This window comes from Vidua chalybeata, chromosome 30 (genome assembly GCF_026979565.1).
Source record: "Vidua chalybeata isolate OUT-0048 chromosome 30, bVidCha1 merged haplotype, whole genome shotgun sequence".
In the NCBI taxonomy this organism is placed as follows: Eukaryota; Metazoa; Chordata; class Aves; order Passeriformes; family Viduidae; genus Vidua; species Vidua chalybeata.
The window spans coordinates 2,976,252-2,997,409 of record NC_071559.1 but is presented as its reverse complement, the minus strand read 5'-3'; the positions used below and the strand labels follow the sequence as shown (position 1 = coordinate 2,997,409).

General features: G+C 50.4%; 1 protein-coding gene across 1 annotated transcript; it reads left to right on the top strand.

The window, feature by feature from the left end:
• Window positions 1-300: 300 nt before the first annotated feature.
• On the top strand, window positions 301-21,158 carry LOC128801442 (uncharacterized). The gene is made up of 27 exons (XM_053967320.1): window positions 301-998; window positions 1,622-1,836; window positions 2,032-2,092; window positions 2,397-2,492; window positions 2,628-2,792; window positions 3,684-3,809; window positions 4,059-4,279; window positions 4,665-4,699; window positions 4,803-4,892; window positions 9,936-10,213; window positions 10,992-11,206; window positions 11,323-11,383; window positions 11,544-11,639; window positions 11,776-11,940; window positions 12,049-12,174; window positions 12,383-12,603; window positions 12,969-13,003; window positions 13,088-13,423; window positions 17,555-18,075; window positions 18,933-19,147; window positions 19,264-19,324; window positions 19,485-19,580; window positions 19,716-19,880; window positions 19,979-20,104; window positions 20,222-20,442; window positions 20,724-20,758; window positions 20,866-21,158. The coding sequence occupies exons 1-27, from the start codon at window positions 372-374 to the stop codon at window positions 21,156-21,158; spliced, it is 4,902 nt and encodes a 1,633-aa protein (XP_053823295.1). The 5' UTR covers window positions 301-371.

Below are 21,158 nucleotides of genomic sequence, written 5' to 3'. Positions count from 1 at the left end.
AATGCCTGGTGTATCCCAGGGAGGCTTTGCTGCTCTACAAGTTGTAGGATTCCTTAGTCATGGAGTGCTGGAAGCCCCACTTGTATCTTTTTTGCCTTTTCTCCTGCATTAGAGGGTGTGTTTCTGGGTCGGGTCAATGTTTGGCAAATTGGAGATGAAAATCTTTAGCCACGCCACACTGATGAAGACAGGACCTGTCTCCTCCTTCACGCCCATGCAGACCCAGCCCACCTCCAAAAACACATAAAAGGGAGCGTCCGCTGCCCTCCAGCCAGAGGGACTGACTTCCCTTCTTCCACCCACCTCCTCACCCACAATCCCGTCGAGTTCCTCAGCTTCTCCATTCTTGGCTCTTTTGAGGATAACCAGCCATGTCTCGTCAGTCTGTCTGCAGGAGCTTTGGAGGGGGGAGCAGAAGGGGCTTTAGCTCCTGCTCTGCAATCGGTGGTGGCTTTGGAGGCGGCAGCCGGAGCAGGAGCAGCTACAGCTCGTACTCCGTGTCCAGGGGGTTCGGAGGTGGAGGACGGTGCGGGGGCTTCGGCAGCCGGAGCCTGCACAGCATGGGGGGCAGCGCCAGGATGTCCATGGGCGGGTGCTACGGTGGCGGGTACGGCAGCAGGATGGGCGGCTTTGGCGGGAGCTATGGGGGTCTTGGCAGTTTTGGGGGCGGAATGGGTGGAGGAGGAGGAGGAATGTGTGGCTTTGGAGGAATGGGTGGAGGTGGAATGGGGGGTGGAGGAGGAATGGGTGGCTTTGGTGGTGGGATGGGTGGCTTTGGTGGCGGGATGGGTGGTGGAGGAATGGGTGGCTTTGGTGGCCCAGGCTTTGGCATGGGTGGCCCTGGGAGAGGTGGCCCTGGGATCCAGCCAGTGCAGATTGACACAACCCTCCTGCGTCCGGTCCATGTGGAGATTGATCCCCAGATCCAGCAAGTCAAAAACCAGGAGAAGGAGCAGATCAAGACCCTGAACAACCAGTTTGCCTCCTTCATCGACAAGGTGAGAGGGTGGGATTGTGCCTGATTAAGGCCAGAATTAGGAGGAACTTTCCAGTTGTGCAGAAATGTCCTGCTGGAGCGAAATCCCAGCAGGCAGAGAAGCTTGAGCAGAGCCTTTTCATTAAGGGAAGAGATGGGAATCTCTCCTCCACACAAGATCAAAGCAATGTCTCCAGGGCTTTCATCTGTCCTGTTGCACCAAGCTCTACTCTGAGGTTACGTTCTCAAGCAGGTTCAACACCTTCAACCTCCGCAAGTTTCGGGCACAGATTCTTCCTCCTCCACCACTCTCTGTCCAAACAACCTCCCATTTAAGTATTAATTTATATATTTTTCTCTTTCAAATCTCCAAGCTTTTAAATCTAGGCTGGAGATCAGATTTCTACACTACCTATGATGGGGATGGACTTGGAGTAAGGGCAATGTGTAAAAACTCCTTTGAGCAGAAAAATATTAGAAATTTCCTTCTCTTCCTGATTTTGCAGCTTAGGCACCAACAGAAAGTGAAAAAAACAGAGTTAATTGGTTCTCTGATCACCATGCAAAACTTTCTGAGTGATGCAAGAGACGTTTTGGTGGGAGCTGTTCCTGTGTGATGGTGGGTTCTCCATGTCTTGGCTGTAGGTCCGATTCCTGGAGCAGCAGAACAAGGTGCTCTCCACCAAGTGGGAGCTGCTCCAGCAGCAAGGGCCGTCAGGGCCGAGGAAGAACCTGGATGTGATCTTTGAGAATTACATCCAGAACCTGCGGAGGCAGCTGGAATCAATCCTGGCACAGCGGGGCCAGCTGGAATCGGAGCTGCAGAACATGCAGCAGTACGTCGAGGATTACAAAACCAAGTGAGTGTGGAGCCAGGAGCAGCTCAAACAGCCTTTTGGTCACTATAATTTTCCCCAACTGTTTTTTATGGTAGCAGAGATAGTTTTTCAGTCTAAATATTTTAATTTAGGGATTTTTTTTCCCCTTTTAGTTTGTTTCTAATGGCCTTAGGCAGGAAAGTCCAGGAATGCAATTTGCACTTTCCCTCTCCATAGGTATGAGGAGGAGATCAACCGGCGCACGACAGCCGAGAATGAGTTCGTGGTGCTGAAGAAGGTGAGTCACAGGCACCACAAAACAATCTCTCAATATTTCACTTTACCTGTGCTTGAATGGGAATTGTGGAGTTTTTAAGATCTCCCAGCTGATATCCGGAATCCCTTATATTTAATTTGCATAATTGGAGGACACCATAACATTATTTATTTTAAATTATTTACATATATGGTTACTGAATAATATATAAACATAATGATGTCCCAGTGAATAACACCAAATCCTCAGCACAGATGGCAATTCCCACAAGCCTGAAGGATTCCCAAGAGGAAGAAAATTATTTTCTGTGGGATCTTTCCTTTAGGACGTGGACAGTGCCTACATGACCAAAGTCGAGCTGGAAGCCAAGGTGGGAGCTCTGACAGATGAAATCAACTTCCTGAGGTGCATCTACGAGGAGGTAGGAGCTCTCTCTTCTCCAGGGGGGGCTGAAATTTTTATCAGGTGTGTGGTGGCCAAGGACACGGAGGTTGGACGGGGTGTCTGGATGGATTTAGGCTTGAGATGGTGCCTCTGACTCATGTCCTGGTTGCAGGAGCTGTCTCAGATGCAGACGATCAGCCGGGACCTGTCCGTGGTGGTGTCCATGGACAACAACCGGCACCTGGACCTGGACAGCATCATCGAGGAGGTTCGGCGCCAGTACGAGCAGATCGCCCAGAGCAGCCGGGCTGAGGCTGAGGCCTGGTACCAGAGCCAGGTGAGTCAGGGAGCAGTCGAGACTCCTGGGTGTGGCTGGGTGGTTTACAATAATTTATGTCTGGGTGAGACACCTTTTCAAGCTAACGGGGCTGGAGCTTGTAGTGCAAGCAAGGTCCAGAGGGATTGAACTGCTTTTGAGGGATCTGACTCACTGTTCCCAGTGCATCCCAAACTCACCGAGGTGCGTGGCACAAACTGATGCCTTGAGAGGCTGCCTAGAACAGAGGCCAGACAGTGTTAAAGGAATAAAGTAGGTATTTATTAAAAAGGCCTTCAAATGATATACCTTGGGCAGTACAAGTGCCTGACCGAGGACCAGATGGACCCAAGATGGACCCAAGATGGATGATGGGTCACGAGTTTTCACACTTTTATAAGTTTTGGTCTATTTACATATTGAGGTTAATTCTCCAATTCCAGCTCCAGGTTATGCAGTCCCATCCTTTCAGAGTGCTCTCCTAAATTTGCTGTTGTTTATACTTTTTGGGCCTGATGCTTGTTTTTTCTTACTAAACTGTGAAGAGAACTTGCTAAGACTTTATATGAAGTTCAGAGTTATGTGCCAATGCAGTACAGAATCTGGATAATATGAACGCTAAAACTTAAGACATCAAAACCTCTCAATAAAATGGTGCAAAATGCACCTTAATGAGAAAATTCCAGCCCAAGCGGCTTTTCAGAAGCCAAGAGATGCTTTTTAGTGTCACCAAGGTCCATTTCAAAGCTCAAACCCCATGACTGAGCCACAGAGCCACCTTGAACATTGAGCTGGGCATCCACTGGCAGTGCAGTGGGTCCTCATAGTGTCACCCGAGCCTTGAAACTGGGGACAGATCTAGAGGTACCAGGAATGTGTCACTGATGGGTGGTTTTGTTTGGGTGCCATCAGTACGAGCAGCTCCAGAGCACGGCCGGCCGGCACGGGGACAACCTCCGCAACACCAAGATTGAGATCCAGGAGCTGACCAGGAACATCCAGAGGCTGCGGGCTGAGATTGAGAACGTGAAGAAGCAGGTAGGGATTGGTTGATGCCTCAGGGCTGAGATAGAGGCTATGAAGAAAGGAAGGGGCTGGTTGGGGTCTCAGGGGAAGATGGCAGCAGGTTACAACACAAAAGACCCTGAGTGGGGCAGAAACCTTCCATCACCCCAAGTTCACTTCATGCAGATGTTTATTTGTCTCCTGATTTCTCCTCTTGGGGGTCTGAGGACTGGTCATTAGGGACAAAATGAAGTCTGAGAAAGCTCTTGTTTTGCTCCCCAGAACCAGCAGCTGCAGGCAGCCATTGCTGAGGCTGAGGAGAGGGGAGAGATGGCTCTCAAAGATGCCAGGTTGAAGCTGGAAGAGCTGGAGAGTGCCCTGCAGAAGGACAAGGAGGAACTGGCTCGCCTGCTGAAGGAGTACCAGGAGCTGCTGAATGTCAAGATTGCACTGGATGTTGAGATTGCCATGTACAGGAAGCTGCTGGAGGGGGAGGAGAACAGGTAAACAACTGAGCTCTCATTGGATGCTGAGATCTACACCTGGAATATTGACTGTAATCCCAAACCAATTCTTTGGGCTAATGGGTAGATGTTGTGATTGATAATTTGTGGGGGTATTCTGGGGGTCAGGATGCATAATTGGCTCCCTAGAGATGGTAAAGCTGCTGCCCCATCTCTGTGACTGGTGAGTTTTTAATGAACCTCAGATCTGGAGAAAACTCATTGTAAGAGGAATTTCCAGCCCCTTCCCTCCTCCAATCTTTTAGTGATTCCAAAGTGGTTTAGGAGGATGAACCAGGAAAATGATTTGACAGTCAAAACACAGTTTAAAGTTTTTACAACCTCTCTTTTATTGGGTAATTAAAATGTCCAATTTCCTTCACAGGCTGTGCAACGATGGCATGTCCAACGTCAATGTCTGTAAGTATCCGCCCTGGGGTCCTTCAGAAAAAGCATCAGACTGTCTTTTCAGAGACAGAGCCTGCGACTGGGCAAGGGGACATAACCTGTGCTTCTCTTCCAGCTGTGGTGGGCAGGACGACTGTCTCTGGAGTCAGAGGAGGCATGGGAGGCGGATTCGGAGGCAGCGGCATGGGAGGAGGATTCGGAGGCGGCAGCTGTGGAATGGGAGGAGGATTCGCAGGCGGCAGCGGCATGGGAGGAGGAATGGGAGGAGGCGGCATCTGCGGAGGAGGCAGCAGCTTTGGAGGAGGCAGCATGGGCGGCAGCTGTGGGATGGGGGGAGGAATGTACGGCGGCGGCTTCTCCTCTGGAAGCGGAAGGATGTGCGGCTCTGGCGGGGGATCCTCCTCCGTGCGGAGATGTGTCACCACCACCTCGGTCAAATCTTCGGGAGTGAGATTCTGAGCCCCGAAGGTTGACAAGGAAAGAAGCACCTCCTCTTCTCTCTTCCTGACAGCAGCCCAGCCTCCTGAAGCCCAGCTCCGGTGTCCTGCGATGGGATGAACTGTGTCCCTCCCACCCAGCTTGTCCCAGATTCTGGTCCCACCCGGCGGTTTGGTGGCCATGCCGTGGGTGTCCCGGCACCGGGAGCTGCCTGGCAGGAGGGGCTGCTCTGCCTTCCTTGCTGTGTTGTACATTTCTTGTGGCAAATGTGTATAAAACTCCTCTTTCCTCCTCTCTCCTCCTGTTCTGTGTCCCTGGGGTGCTTCTGTGTGCGTCCATCCTGCTATTCTCTTTCCAGGCCTTTGGGGTCAGGGTGGGTGTGGGGCAAGCGGGACTCGTCCCTTGGGGAGGGGGCATCTCGGGCGGCGATTAGGGGGAGAAGCTGGCACAGGGTGCAGATTCTGGGCAGCTTTGCTTACTTGGGAGCCCCCGGTGTGCTGCCAGCACATCTTCCCTGGATCTCCAGCTTCCATTCCACTAGTCCCAGCTCTCAGTGACACCTGGGACACCTCACACACACCTGGACTATTCCTACGGAGAACAAAATTGTCCTTCAGTGCTCAGCTCCCATGACACAGTGCGATGCACTCCCCAGATGTACTGTCCCCACCTCCCACCCTCCTCTGTGGGCTGCCCTCCTTCCTTGGGATGTTGCCGTTCCCAATAAATTGCAGAGAATATTCACGTTATCGTTGTGTTGCTGCTTTGGGAGCTTCTCTGGGCGGGGTGGGAGAGGAGGTTGCTCTCCTGTCCGTCCCTGTGTTTTGAGGGAACAGATCAGTGGTGGGGATGGATCAGGGCAGGTGCCCCAGCTCAGATGATGCTCTTGACTCTCACCTGGAGGCACAAGCCTATATCTGGAATGGTGGAGGTCTGGATCCTCCAGCTGAACAATGAGAAATAAGAGCCCAGGTCAGAGACCTGGAATCATTGAATAATGGAATGATTTGGATTGGATTGGAAGGGACCTTAAAGATCATCCAATTCCAACCTCCTGCCATGAACAGGGACACCTTCCTCTAGATGGGAGGTGTTGCACCCCTTGGACCAATCAATGTAATTAAGTTGCTGCTTCTAAGGTTCCATTGAGATCATCTCCAGGTGCAGGAGACCTTGACCTGTGTGAGGCGAAGGAGATGGCACCAGTGTTGCCGTGTGCAGTGCTGGAAGGGCAGGTGAATACGGATCAGGATGTTGGTGAAGCACCTGCTACTGGCTGCAGTCAGCCACAAACTCATCTGCCCCAGGATGATTCCAGCCGTGGGAACATGATGGGCTGGGAAGGTGTGATTCATCCCCATCCATGAGCTCAGGTACCATCCTCTCCCTGAGAAGCCAATTAGTTCCCCAGTGGCTCATCCTTGCTCCAAGAGCAGGAGGGAGAGATTTGGAGGAGCTCAAGGTGGGGGTTTGGGAGGGGAGTCCAGAGTGTTTGATCTGAGCTGTGCTGTGGTTCCTCCACCACCTGGAGAGATCAAAGAGGCAGAAAATGCTGTCAGTGGTGGTTCAGGAGTCCCACAACAGCCTCTGGGAGTTGCTGATGTTCTCAGAATGGATCAGGAAGCTGCAGACTGAGGAAGAGGTCCAGGAAAGGCAACAGGGAATGACTACAGGCTTCTTGGAAGAGAGAATTCTCCTGTTGGAAGCCCAGGAGTAGGGTGCCAGGGTTGGGGAACGTGGCTGCGTTTGGCCCAACAAGAAGATGCTGAGAAGGCTCTGAGAAGCTGGTATTGTGCCTGGAGCACTTTGAGGTTTGGTGTGGGGCAAGAATCGCCTGTTTTGATGCTTAATTTTAAGAGTCTGTTTCTTCTCAGCTTTAAAATCCAGAACACAGCATTGTAGTGCCATGTGAGGAGTTGTGACACCTCCTCTGTGCAAGATCCATGACGGAAGCTCTTGGCAGGGTCAGATGTAAAGCTGGAGCATGGCTCAGTCTCGATCCACGTTTTCTGTCAAGTTCACATTTTCCCTGATGTTGATATTACCATGTTCAACTCCTTATGTAAGAGATCTGAAGGATCAGTTTGGTGTTGAGTCTCACCTGAAGGAGGCTGAAGTGACTCCAGTTTTGGAATAATCTGCACATCTTGTCTGAAGATGTCAGAGTGACTCAATCTGGGCGTCTTATCTGCAGGAGCTGAGTGTGGTCAGCACCCAGGCATCTGGCTGACTTTGCAGATCTTCCTCCTCATTGTGGAACTTCTTTGTGGGATATTCCAGTGAAGTCCTGGTGCTTTCATACCATGGGTTTGGCAGCTGGGAGGGAGGCCAGGAGTAGGAACAACCTGTTTTCTCCACCTAAACCTGAGCCACTCTGCAGCTGGCCTGGGCTGCTCGTCATGAGCAAGTGCGCTGGGCTGCAGGATGGTCTGGAGAGCTTAAAGCTCCATCTGGGAGATGACCATGGAGAAACCAGCCCATCTTGATTGCAGCTGCTTTTGGAAAGGAGGGCATCCCCTCCGTGCTTTGGGGATGCTGTCCATTCTCCAGCTGCAGGAACACACACCTGGCTAACCTTTGGCCAACCATTGGTCCCCCTCAAAGCTCCATAACCTTGCCCCTCAAGGGTGGGACAATCCTGGGCCAACTCTTACCTGAATCCCTTAAGAGGGGGATAACTCTTGACCAACCAGGAGCTCGGAGTGGGATAACTCTTGTTCAAGTGTTACTGAGTTCCTAAGTATGGAATAACCCTTGGTCACTTACTACTGAGTTCCTCAGGAGTGGGATAACTCTTGGCCAACTGTTGAGTGTCCCAAGAGTGGGATAACCCTTGGCTAACCCTTGACTCCCTCAAGGGGAATGTTCTCCCCTCCCTGTTCCATGCAGACCGGGGGGCTCCCGTCCCAGTGACAGTCAGGGACATTTTGTTTTTTGATGCCTCTTGATGCTTTCAAACCACATTTAGTTGCCCAGATCTCATTGAAGACTCTGAAAATTCCTTCTGAATGTCTGTGTTCATATACAGGTCTTTTGAATGGCCTTAAATTCATGTTTTAAGTATTTCAAGGACTAGAATGTGCATTTTCTGTCATTTTTTTCATTACTCGTGCTGTTTTCTAGGAAATTGTGAACATTCATTTTCTATTTATTTCATTAAATTATTCAGGTATTTAATTAATAATATTCAGGTAGATAAAACCTTTAGAATGCCTCTTAAATAGTATTTACAGACTTGGCTTCCTTTTAAACTAGAATCTACTTTTTTTGGAACCCACTGATATTATTTGTATTTTCTGTAATTAATTAAATTTCATTTACATGTAACATGAAAAAAAAAAGGGTTTATTTCAGAGACATTCTATAAAAGACATTTCTAAACCACATTCCTAAACCACATTCCCTTCACAATAAATTATTTGGAAGCAAAAGGTTATACTGTGCCTTGGGGGTTGTAACAGCTCCATTTCTCAGCAGGTTTTTCCATGTCAGTCATCTCATTTTTGGGAAAAAACAGGTAATTCAGAGGTCGTGGGATTCACCAGAGTAGCAGGAACCCCTCACCACTTCAAATTGTTAATCTGTCGCTCCTCCTCCATAGTATTTGTCTGTCTGTCTCTGACATTGTTGCCAAAGGGTTCCCAATGTGTCCCTTCATTCTTCCTCAAGCTGTCACTCCCTGTAACCCTCAGAACACTGAGGAGAGTGGGATGATTCCAGTCACATTCTTCCCTCTGCTTCAGCATCATCCAGAGCTCCAGCTGGTTGTCCCAGATTTGCGGAGTTGCAAGTGGAGGGAATTTAGTCTGCAGGCAGAAGACACTCCCATTGTAGTGACACCACATGCTCCAAGGAGATTTTTTTCCTCTCTAGCAGGATAATATGCTGAGTCTCCTCAAATTTTGGTGTCGTGAATTCCCATTCAGGATTGGGAAACATCTCCTGAAACGCAAATGCAATTTAACATATAAAAAGGGGATTAAGGGTGTGTGTAAGGAATTGTGAAAGCCATATTATAGATGGGATTTCATCAAAATTTTGCCTTTCTGTGGAGCTTTGATAGGGAGATCTCTATCTGGAATTATTGGGAGTCACTAATGAGAGCTGGATAGCCAATGAGGGGCTGCAGAAAAGGGGATTATGGATAAAATTGACTTCCAAGATGTCATAAAGATACGAGATTCCACTTAGTCATGGAGACGTGTCTCGATGCTCTTTTTTATTCACCTCTAGATTACAGGGCGTGTTTCTGGGAGCCCCAAATATGGCAAAGCTCATGGAGAATCTGTCAACAACCCCGTGCTGATGAAAATATTAAATTGCTTTCCACCTTCACGCCCAAGCTGTCCCAGCCCACCTCCAGCAGCGGATAAAAGGGAATGCCCGGAGCTGTGGAGCCAGAGAAGACTCTGCAGACTTCTTTCTGCCCTTATCAACTCTGTTGGTCTTTCTGCTCTTCTGGATTTTGATTCCACTTGGAAAAAACCAGCCATGTCTCGTCAGTCTGTCTGCAGGAGCTTTGGAGTCGGGGGGAGAAAGGGATTCAGCTCCTGCTCTGCTGTTGGTGGTGGATTTGGAGGCGGTGGTGGTCGGAGCAAGATCAGCTACAGCTCGTACTCCTCATCCCGGGGAGGAGGCGGAGGAGGACACTGTGGGGGGTTCAGTAGCCGGAGCCTCCACAGCATGGGGGGCAGCAGAAGGATTGCCATGGGCGGATGTTATGGTGGTGGTGGATACGGTGGCAGGATGGGTGGTTTTGGTGGAGGAATGAGCTGTGGAGGGATGGGTGGTGGTGGAATGGGTGTTGGAGGAATGGGAATGGGTGGCTTTGGTGGTGGAATGGGTGGTGGAATGGGTGGTGGGGCAGGAATGGGTGGCTTTGGTGGTGGAATGAGCAGTGGGGGAATGGGTGGAATGGGTGGCTTTGGTGGTCCAGGCTTCCCTGGAGGCATCCAGCCAGTGCAAGTTGACCCCAGCCTCCTGCGTCCGGTCCACGTTGAGATTGATCCCCAGATCCAGCAAGTCAAAAACCAGGAGAAGGAGCAGATCAAGACCCTGAACAACCAGTTTGCCTCCTTCATCGACAAGGTGAGAGTTTAGGATGGTTTTTTTTGGAGGTGGAATGTCAAACAACTTCCTTGGGGTATGGACTGGGAATTTTTTCACCTACCAACAGTTGCTGGAGTTGTCAGACCAATGCCTCAGCATCAAATTGTAATTAGTTAGGTTTACTCAATAAGTAACACTGAACAATAGAGGAGGTTTTGTGCTAATGGAAGATTAAACAGAACATCTGCAGGGTATTCTGGGGATTGTCTTGCCAAGGCACTTCTGCAGCCTCATTTTGGGTGATTCAGGACAGAGTCATCATTGTAAATTTAATTATCCTAAGAGTTCTCATTGCTGGGATTTGCTTTTTGATGAAACTTACTTCTCAAAGCCTGATTCTAGAAACTGCAGAGCATTAAACCCCTTTCCAATACTCTTGGATTATTTTAATTTCAAATAAAAGCCAAAGAAATAGAGAATCCCTCCAAAGAGAATGCATGGGCAGTTAGGGAATAAAAATTTCATCTTTCTTGACTTCAGTGCAGGAAAGATGATGGCAAAGTCCAACCCTGATGCTAAGGAAAATTGGGATGATGTTTTCAACTGGGAACACTGCTTTGTCCCCAAGGGAGAAGTTCAGAATGACTCACAACTTAATTGTCTAATAAAAAATAAATTAAATAATACTTCTCATGCACTTCAGGAGCTTGATTGCCTGAATGAGACATAGATGGGGAATGATTCCCTGGGCTCCCAAATCTCCCAGGAGTGGGATGTTTCTCTGGTGAATGTCTCACACAGCCTTTGTTGGCTGTAGGTCCGATTCCTGGAGCAGCAGAACAAGGTGCTCTCCACCAAGTGGGAGCTGCTCCAGCAGCAAGGGCCATCAGGGCCGAGGAAGAACCTGGATGTGATCTTTGAGAATTACATCCAGAACCTGCGGAGGCAGCTGGAATCAATCCTGGCACAGCGGGGCCAGCTGGAATCGGAGCTGCAGAACATGAGGCAGTACGTGGAGGAGTTCAAAACCAAGTGAGTGCGGGGACACACAGGGAGGGACCAGCCGGGAGAGCGCAGCTGATGCGGAGACCCCGCGGGTGGGGTGACTTGGGGTCTCAAAGTCTCACCTTGTCCTGCCCCTGCCACAGGTATGAGGAGGAGATCAACCGTCGCACGGCTGCTGAGAACGAGTTTGTGGTGCTGAAGAAGGTGAGTCTGGAAGACACCAGCAGGGATAGGGTGAGAGGGGACAGGAGGCAAAGACATGGGAAGGACTCATCTCCAAGATGGGCAGATCCCAACAGGAAGAGCCAACAGTTCTTGTGCGATGAAAGGAAGCCATGGTCCAATTCTGAGATCTTTCCTTTAGGATGTGGACTGTGCCTACATGACCAAAGTCGAGCTGGAAGCCAAGGTGGGAGCTCTGACAGATGAAATCAACTTCCTGAGGTGCATCTACGAGGAGGTAGGAGCTCTCTCTTCTCCAGGGGGGGGCTGAAATTTTTATCAGGTGTGTGGTGGCCAAGGACACTGAGGTTGGACGGGGTGTCTGGATGGATTTAGGCTTGAGATGGTGCCTCTGACTCATGTCCTGGTTGCAGGAGCTGTCTCAGATGCAGACGATCAGCCGGGACCTGTCCGTGGTGGTGTCCATGGACAACAACCGGCACCTGGACCTGGACAGCATCATCGAGGAGGTTCGGCGCCAGTACGAGCAGATCGCCCAGAGCAGCCGGGCTGAGGCTGAGGCCTGGTACCAGAGCCGGGTGAGTTGGGAAGGGGTCAAGGCTCCTGGGACAGTCTCTGCTGTTTGAACCACCCGAGCTTTTGGTCAGTTGTGTCCCTGATGGGTATCTTTGTCCCCGTGTCTCCAGTATGAAGAACTCCAGAACACTGCTGGGAAACACGGGGACAGCCTCCGCAACACCAAGATTGAGATCCAGGAGTTGTCCAGGAATGTCCAGAGGCTGCGGGCTGAGATTGAGAATGTGAAGAAGCAGGTAAGGGACCATCAGCGCCTCATTGGGTAACAGCTGTGTGCTGGTTCAGGATGGGGCTGGGTGGTGAGAGGGAAAGCAATCATGAAAATTCATGCCCTTTGGAGGAGATGGATTATTTCTGCCTTTTTCCCCTCCAGTTAGTGCCATGAGGATGATCCAGTAGAGGGTGGGCAGAAGGGATCTCACACACTAATTTTCACTTCCTCAGAACCAGCAGCTGCAGTCAGCCATCGCTGAGGCTGAGGAGAGGGGGGAGATGGCCATCAAGGATGCCAGGAGGAAGCTGGAGGAGCTGGAATGTGCCCTGGGCAAGGATAAGGAGGAGCTGGCTCGCCTGCTGAAGGAGTACCAGGAGCTGCTGAACACCAAAATTGCACTGGATGTTGAGATTGCCATGTACAGGAAGCTGCTGGAGGGGGAGGAGAACAGGTACTTAATTGGCATCTATTTGGCTAAATTCTTAACAGATTATAATATGTGTGGGTAAAACCTTTGAATCCACACTAAATTCTGGATTGATTTTGTGTCGTTCATGCTCTAATTCCCAAGTATGTATTAATTATATTAAGCATGAACATACTTAAGTGGGTTTTCCATCTTAAAAGAATGTGAAGGTAAAGTTTGCTCATTTCTTTAAAGAATAATCGGAAAATTCTGAAAAAAAAATTGAATAGGTTGCTAATTCTTAGAATTAAGAATAACTGAGAAATATAAACTTGTACAAAAAGGGGAAATTCTCAGCTGAAGAGCTATGCATTTCCCAGAGGAATAATTGGTCCAATTTTCCCTCACAGGCTGTGCAACGACAGCATGTCCAACGTCAATGTCTGTAAGTATCCGCCCTGGGGTCCTTCAGAAGTGGTAGAACTTTTTCTTTTGGGCAACAGGTGAGTAACCTGTGCTTCTCTTCCAGCTGTGGTGGGCAGGACGACTGTCTCTGGAGTCAGAGGAGGCATGGGAGGCGGATTCGGAGGCAGCGGCATGGGAGGAGGATTCGGAGGCGGCAGCTGTGGAATGGGAGGAGGATTCGCAGGCGGCAGCGGCATGGGAGGAGGAATGGGAGGAGGCGGCATCTGCGGAGGAGGCAGCAGCTTTGGAGGAGGCAGCATGGGCGGCAGCTGTGGGATGGGGGGAGGAATGTACGGCGGCGGCTTCTCCTCTGGAAGCGGAAGGATGTGCGGCTCTGGCGGGGGATCCTCCTCCGTGCGGAGATGTGTCACCACCACCTCGGTCAAATCTTCGGGAGTGAGATTCTGAGCCCCGAAGGTTGACAAGGAAAGAAGCACCTCCTCTTCTCTCTTCCTGACAGCAGCCCAGCCTCCTGAAGCCCAGCTCCGGTGTCCTGCGATGGGATGAACTGTGTCCCTCCCACCCAGCTTGTCCCAGATTCTGGTCCCACCCGGCGGTTTGGTGGCCATGCCGTGGGTGTCCCGGCACCGGGAGCTGCCTGGCAGGAGGGGCTGCTCTGCCTTCCTTGCTGTGTTGTACATTTCTTGTGGCAAATGTGTATAAAACTCCTCTTTCCTCCTCTCTCCTCCTGTTCTGTGTCCCCACCTCCCCTTCCTCTGTGTGTGTATCCTGCCCTCCTTCCCCAGGATGTTGCCATTCCCAATAAATTGCAGAGAACATTCACGATGTTGTTGTGTCGATGCTTCGGGAGCCACTCTGGGCAGGGCGGTTCACACTTTGGGGAAGCAGCTTGTTGCGAAGCTGGGGGTCATCCTTTGCTCAGTGTGTTGTACCTGTGCTTGGATGGAGGTGAACAGGTGCGGGTGGACCAGGGCAGCCATCACAGCTCAAGTGATGACCGACTCTCACCTGAGCGCACAAGTCCAGGTGGTGCGTGCTGGATGCTCAGTTCACACAGTGCTCAGTAACTGAGCCAGGACAAGACCAAACTGAGGAATACAGTAGCCTGCTCAATTTTTAGGCATCTCATGACATAGTGAATGATCCAGTTAATCCCTGGAATTCTGTAGAGTTACTCTCACAGCATTTTTCTTCAATTGTTGTGTCTGGAAACCCCCAGCACAAAGGGTTCCAGTATCTTCCCAGTCATTGAGCTAATACAAGCTGCCCTGTCCCAGTTTTTTGAGCTCAGCTTTAGGCACACGGAGGCACTCAGTGCCTCAGCGCCCACATCACATTCTCTCCAGATGTGGCAACCCTCCAATTCCTGAAGCTGTAGGAAAGGGACTTTCTCAATCCCTGCTGGATTTTGGAAGCTCTGCAAAGGGTCTGCCGAAACTTGGGTCCTGGGATTTAGGCAGGAACATTCCCAGTGCCTTGTTGCCAGACCAGTAGAGACCCACAGGGGCTGATGGATGACGAGAATCAGCAGCAGCAGGTGGGAGCCAACACGGGATAAGTGTCATCTAAGGTGTCTCCTTCTGAATGGTCTTCGGGCTGTGATGAGGGAGTGGCAGGGCAGGAACCCCTTGGGTGGGAGAGCTGGTGAACATGGATAACAATGGATCAGGATGCTGGTGAAGCACCTGCCTCTAGTGCACACCTGGGCTGTGGGATGGCCAGGTGGGATGCACAGCTCAGCACCCAGAGAGCAGGGGGAGCACTGGAGAGCCATGTACCATCCCTGACCAGCCGTGGGAACATGATGGGCTGGGAAGGTGATTTGAAGATGACATGATTGGATTGGAAGATGACATGATGGGTGATTCATCCCCATCCATGAGCTCAGGTACCATCCTCTCCCTGAGAAGCCAATTAGTTCCCCAGTGGCTCATCCTTGCTCCAAGAGCAGGAGGGAGAGATTTGGAGGAGCTCAAGGTGGGGGTTTGGGAGGGGAGTCCAGAGTGTTTGATCTGTGGTTCCTCCACCACCTGGAGAGATCAAAGAGGCAGAAAATGCTGTCAGTGGTGGTTCAGGAGTCCCACAACAGCCTCTGGGAGTTGCTGATGTTCCCACAGTGGGACAGGAAGCTGCAGACTGAGGAAGAGGTCCAGGAAAGGCAGTGGGCTCTTGGAAAAGGGGATTCTCCCTGCTTTGAAGGGTGCTGGAGCTGGGATTGCGGCTGCGTTTGGCCCAAATAAAGATGCTGTGTAGGCAATGCCTGTGTGAAGCTGGTGTTGTGCCAGGAGCACTTTGAGGTTTGCCTTGGGGCAAGAGTCACCTGTTTTGGTGCTTAATCACCTGTTTCGGTGTATAATTTTAAGAGCCTGTTTCTTCTAAACTTTACAACGAACTTTACACGGCGTTGTAGCGCTGCTGTGAAGAGTCATTGCAACACCTCCTCCATGCTCTTGGCTGGGTCAGATGCGAAGCTGGAGCGCGGCTCAGTCTCGATCCATGTTTTCTGCCGAGTTCACATTTTCCCTGGTGTTGATGATTCTGCTGTGCACAGCTCCTTGCACAAGAGATCTGAGGGCATGGCTGGAGCCCAGCTGCCTCTTGAGTTTTACCTGGAGGAGACTCAGGTGACTCCCGTTTTGGAATAATCTGCACATCTTGTCTGAAGACGTCAGAGTGACTCAATCTGGGCGTCTTATCTGCAGGAGCTGAGTGTGGTCAGCACCCAGGCATCTGGCTGACTTTGCAGATCTTCCTCCTCATTGTGGAACTTCTTTGTGGGATATTCCAGTGAAGTCCTGGTGCTTTCATACCATGGGTTTGGCAGCTGGGAGGGAGGCCAGGAGTAGGAACAACCTGTTTTCTCCACCTAAACCTGAGCCACTCTGCAGCTGGCCTGGGCTGCTCGTCATGAGCAAGTGCGCTGGGCTGCAGGATGGTCTGGAGAGCTTAAAGCTCCATCTGGGAGATGACCATGGAGAAACCAGCCCATCTTGATTGCAGCTGCTTTTGGAAAGGAGGGCATCCCCTCCGTGCTTTGGGGATGCTGTCCATTCTCCAGCTGCAGGAACACACACCTGGCTAACCATGACTTGTGTCCCTCAAGGGTGGGATAGCCCTTTGCCAACTGTTTAGTCCATTAATGGAGGGATAATTGTTGGTTGGCTGTTGCGTCCTTCAGTTGCTGAAGAACTGTTGCCAACTGTTGAGTCCCGAAGGGTGGGATAATCTCGGCCAACATTTGAACCCCCGTCAAGGGTAACGTCCTCTCCTTCCTCCCATTCCACACAGTCTGTGGCTCCAGAAGCCTCATCCCAGTGACAATCAATAACATTCATGTTTCTGATTCCTCCAGTGGCTTTTGGAAGTGTTTTCCCTGGCTGGTTTTCCAAAGTGTTTGTTGTGTCTATGGCCACCAGCTGATTCCTAGGGATGCTTTCAAACGCATTTACCTGCCCAAATCTCTCTGGTGTGACCATGAAAACTCAACACATGCCATTGGAAGCTTAAAAACAGGATATTTTTTGACTGCTGGAGTGCTTTAAGATATATATTTCCCTTGACTTTTATTCATGATTTTCAGGAAATAAGAATGAAAGAAATGTTGGTGTTTTTTTACAAAAAAAAAAAAATTAATAAATGTAACTGAAATATTTATTTGATTAGTGCAGCTCAGAAAATACCTGCAAGATGTCCTTCATGTGAGTATCCAAATCCATTGCAGGGGAGCTGCTGCATGAAAGGAAACATTATTGTCAGTCATCATTGCAACATCTACTGCCTGGAGCGTCCTTTCCATCCTCTGTGGCTTGACAATCCCTGTGGTCATTGGAAAAACACAAGCAAAGAGTTAAACATCCTTGTTCTCTTGCTCTGGTCCTCAGAATCCCAGGACCTGGCTGTCTCAGACTTTGTGGGACAGATTTTGGAGAGAAAAATCCCACCTGATGCTCTTAGGAAGGAACTAAGCAGATCTTTCTGGATAAAACAGAAATGCTGACCCTGTTAAATGTTAATGATGCAGCATTTTTCCACTTGGAAAGCCACTGGGAATTTTCTGCTTAACAAGGAGATGTGGTGTGTGGTTGGGGGAATTGTGAAAGCCTCATTCTGTCTGGGTTTCACCAAAATCCTTGCCTGGTGTGGAGTGTCAGGCAAAAAATCTGGAGTCAGACAACCTGTGGAGTCGTTAGGAGCAGGCAGAGAAGTGGGAGGAGGGAAGAACATGACAACATCACTGTAAAATATATTTTTCCAGATGACATAAAGATATGGGAGTCCACTTACTCACAGAGACCTGCCTCAGTGCTCCTGCTTTTCCTTCTGCAAGGCGAAGCGGATTTCTGGGTGGAGTCACCAATTTGGCAAAAATCTGTTAACCGCACCAAGCTGATGAAGACAGTAAATTTGTTTCCTCTTCACGCCCAAGTTGTCCCAGCCCACCTCCAGGAGCAGATAAAAGGGAATGCCTGGAGCTGTGGAGCCAGAGAAGACTCTGAGCACTTCTCTCTGTCCTCAGCACCAGCTCAGCTCTGTGGATCTCCTCATCTTCCCCAGTTTCGGCTCTTTTGAGGAGAAGCAGTCATGTCTCGTCAGTCTGTCTGCAGGAGCTTCGGAGTTGGGAGCAAAAGGGGATTCAGCTCCTGCTCTGCTGTTGGTGGTGGCTTTGGAGGCGGCAGCCGGAGCAGGATCAGCTACAGCTCGTTCTCCACATCCAGGGGGATTGGAGGTGGCAGTGGACGCTGTGGAGGATTCAGCAGCCGGAGCCTCCACAACCTGGGGGGCAGCACAAGGATTTCCATGGGCAGCTCTTATGGCAGTGGCTACGGATGTAGAATTGGTGGCTTTGGTGGAGGATTTCCAGGAGGATTTGGTGGCATTGGAGGAGGTGTAATTGGTGGAGGAATGGGATGCTTTGGTGGCCCCATCAGAGGTGGCCCTGGGTTCCCTGGAGGCATCCAACCGGTGCAGGTGGACCCAACCCTCCTGCGGCCAGTCCACGTTGACATTGACCCTCAGATCCAGCAAGTGAAGTGCCAGGAGAAGGAGCAGATCAAGACTCTGAACAACCAGTTTGCCTCCTTCATTGACAAGGTGAGAGGTTGGACCTGCATTTGCTTGGGAATGGGAAAACTGCAGAAATTCCTTGTGCTCTGGAGAAGGAAATATTGTCCTTCTCAGCTCAGTGTTGGGATGTGATTTTTTCCATTGGGTTCTATCTGGTTTCCTCCTGAGGACGTGTCAAAATTTAGCATTCACAGAGAAATGAACAACTTTCTCCAGGTTTGGTGGATTCACATTGGTTTTCACTACAGTGCAGACAGGCCAAAGGCATGGGGATGTACTCAGTGACCAAAGTGTTTCTTTAAGTTGTCCTTTCTCTGCGATAGTTTTTTCACAAGAAACTTAAAATTTAGGAATTACATTTAAAAACAATCCCAACCATTTCTTCTTTCAGTTTAAGTGCAGATGAGTTCCCTTTAAATTATCTGAACTGGGAGAATGTTGGCTATAAACGTGCTCCATGTCTTTTAAATATATGTGTATATGGAATAATTTCTGTGTCTGATAAGAGGAATGTTCTTGAATATGGACACCAAGGGGATTTCATTCAATGGTCGGTCAAAAAGGATCAGATGCTCCTGAAAAGTGATGTTAAAAAATCCCAACTGGTATTGGAAAACATTTGTAAGATTGGAATGGAAGCATTTCAATAGCTACCTCCTAAAAAAAAAAAAAAAAAAAAGAGAGAACGAGCAGAAACACAGGAGGAGAAAAGAAAAATTTAAGGATAATGGGGAAAAAAAGGAGAAAAAAAGGGAGTAACTTTCCCCTTGGAAGCAATAGAAAGGGTTTTGGGGAATGATCCATGGCCTTCCAAAGCTCCCAGGAGGTTTGAGCAGTGGGATGTTTCCCTGGTGAATGTCTCACACAGCCTTTGTTGGCTGTAGGTCCGATTCCTGGAGCAGCAGAACAAGGTGCTCTCCACCAAGTGGGAGCTGCTCCAGCAGCAAGGGCCGTCAGGGCCAAGGAAAAACCTGGATGTGATCTTTGAGAATTACATCCAGAACCTGCGGAGGAGACTGGAGTCTCTGCTGGGGCAGCGGGGCCAGCTGGAATCCGAGCTGCAGAACATGAGGCAGTACGTGGAGGAGTTCAAAACCAAGTGAGTGCGGGGACACACAGGGAGGGACCAGCCGGGAGAGCGCAGCTGATGCGGAGACCCCGCGGGTGGGGTGACTTGGGGTCTCAAAGTCTCACCTTGTCCTGCCCCTGCCACAGGTATGAGGAGGAGATCAACCGTCGCACGGCTGCTGAGAACGAGTTTGTGGTGCTGAAGAAGGTGAGTCTGGAAGACACCAGCAGGGATAGGGTGAGAGGGGACAGGAGGCAAAGACATGGGAAGGACTCATCTCCAAGATGGGCAGATCCCAACAGGAAGAGCCAACAGTTCTTGTGCGATGAAAGGAAGCCATGGTCCAATTCTGAGATCTTTCCTTTAGGATGTGGACTGTGCCTACATGACCAAAGTCGAGCTGGAAGCCAAGGTGGGAGCTCTGACAGATGAAATCAACTTCCTGAGGTGCATCTACGAGGAGGTAGGAGCTCTCTCTTCTCCAGGGGGGGCTGAAATTTTTATCAGGTGTGTGGTGGCCAAGGACACTGAGGTTGGACGGGGTGTCTGGATGGATTTAGGCTTGAGATGGTGCCTCTGACTCATGTCTTGGTTGCAGGAGCTGTCTCAGATGCAGACGATCAGCCGGGACCTGTCCGTGGTGGTGTCCATGGACAACAACCGGCACCTGGACCTGGACAGCATCATCGAGGAGGTTCGGCGCCAGTACGAGCAGATCGCCCAGAGCAGCCGGGCTGAGGCTGAGGCCTGGTACCAGAGCCGGGTGAGTTGGGAAGGGGTCAAGGCTTCTGGAGCATGAAAACCACCTGAGTTTTTGGTCAGTTGTGTTCCTGATGGGTGCCTTTGTCCCCATGCCTACAGTATGAAGAGCTCCAGAGCACGGCTGGCCGGCATGGGGACAGCCTCCGCAACACCAAGATTGAGATCCAGGAGTTGTCCAGGAATGTCCAGAGGCTGCGGGCTGAGATCGAGAATGTGAAGAAGCAGGTGGGGGTTGGCCAGTGTCTCACGGTTTCTTTCTCTTTTCCCTCCAGTTTGTGCCATGAGGATGCTCCAGTAGAGGGTGGGCAGAGGGAATTAGGAAATTTACTTTCTTCTCCACAGAACCAGCAGCTGCAGTCAGCCATCGCTGAGGCTGAGGAGAGGGGGGAGATGGCCATCAAGGATGCCAGGAGGAAGCTGGAGGAGCTGGAATGTGCCCTGAGCAAGGATAAGGAGGAGCTGGCTCGCCTGCTGAAGGAGTACCAGGAGCTGCTGAACATCAAGATTGCACTGGACGTTGAGATTGCCATGTACAGGAAGCTGCTGGAAGGGGAGGAGAACAGGTGAGGCCTGCCACCATTGGCTGGGCCTGGGTTCTGTCCCCCCTTGGGGTCAGATTCAGCTTTTATCATCCCTTGCAACACATTTAACATTTAAAATTTGATTACTTTCCTTTTTTCCTCCAAATTTTGAAGCCCAAAACAGAAACATGATTCCCATGGGGAATACTTCTCAGGGGGCTTGATTGATCTTACATGAAACACGATATAAAAGGAATATTTGGGGAAGAGTTTTGCTTCTGACTGTATATAGATTTACAACTGATGTTCCTCTCCCTACACAGGCTCTGCTTAGAGAACCCCTCCAACGTGAATGTCTGTAAGTATCCGCACATTGTTTTCTCTGCCCCATTACCTTTATCCTTGATTTTGTGAAGATTCCCAGGATGTTGCCTAGGGTTCAATGAGCCTCTCCCTCTCTTCCAGCTGTGGTGGGCAGAACCACCGTGTGCGGAGGCAGATCTGGCAGCTTTGGAGCCAGCAATGGCCTGGGTGGAGGAGTGTGCACGGTTGGCGGTGGAGTGTGCACGGTTGGTGGCGGGAACATCATTAGTGGCAGCTGTGGTGTGGGAGGAGGGATCCTCAGTGGTGGCTTCTCCTCTGGGAGCGGGAGGATGTGCAGCACTGCAGGTGGCAACTTCATGGCTGGCGGGGGCTCCTCCTCTGTGCGGCGATGCGTCACCACCACAACGGTCAAATCCTCTGGAGTCAAATACTGA

Bases quoted from the DNA above. Each gene is read 5' to 3' on its own strand.
- LOC128801442 (XM_053967320.1), top strand. From the start codon at position 372: ATGTCTCGTCAGTCTGTCTGCAGGAGCTTTGGAGGGGGGAGCAGAAGG. The intron at 3,810-4,058 runs GTAGGGATTGGT...TTTGCTCCCCAG, and splicing joins TTGAGAACGTGAAGAAGCAG to AACCAGCAGCTGCAGGCAGC. The intron at 13,424-17,554 runs GATTCTGAGCCC...GGCTCTTTTGAG, and splicing joins GGTCAAATCTTCGGGAGTGA to GAGAAGCAGTCATGTCTCGT.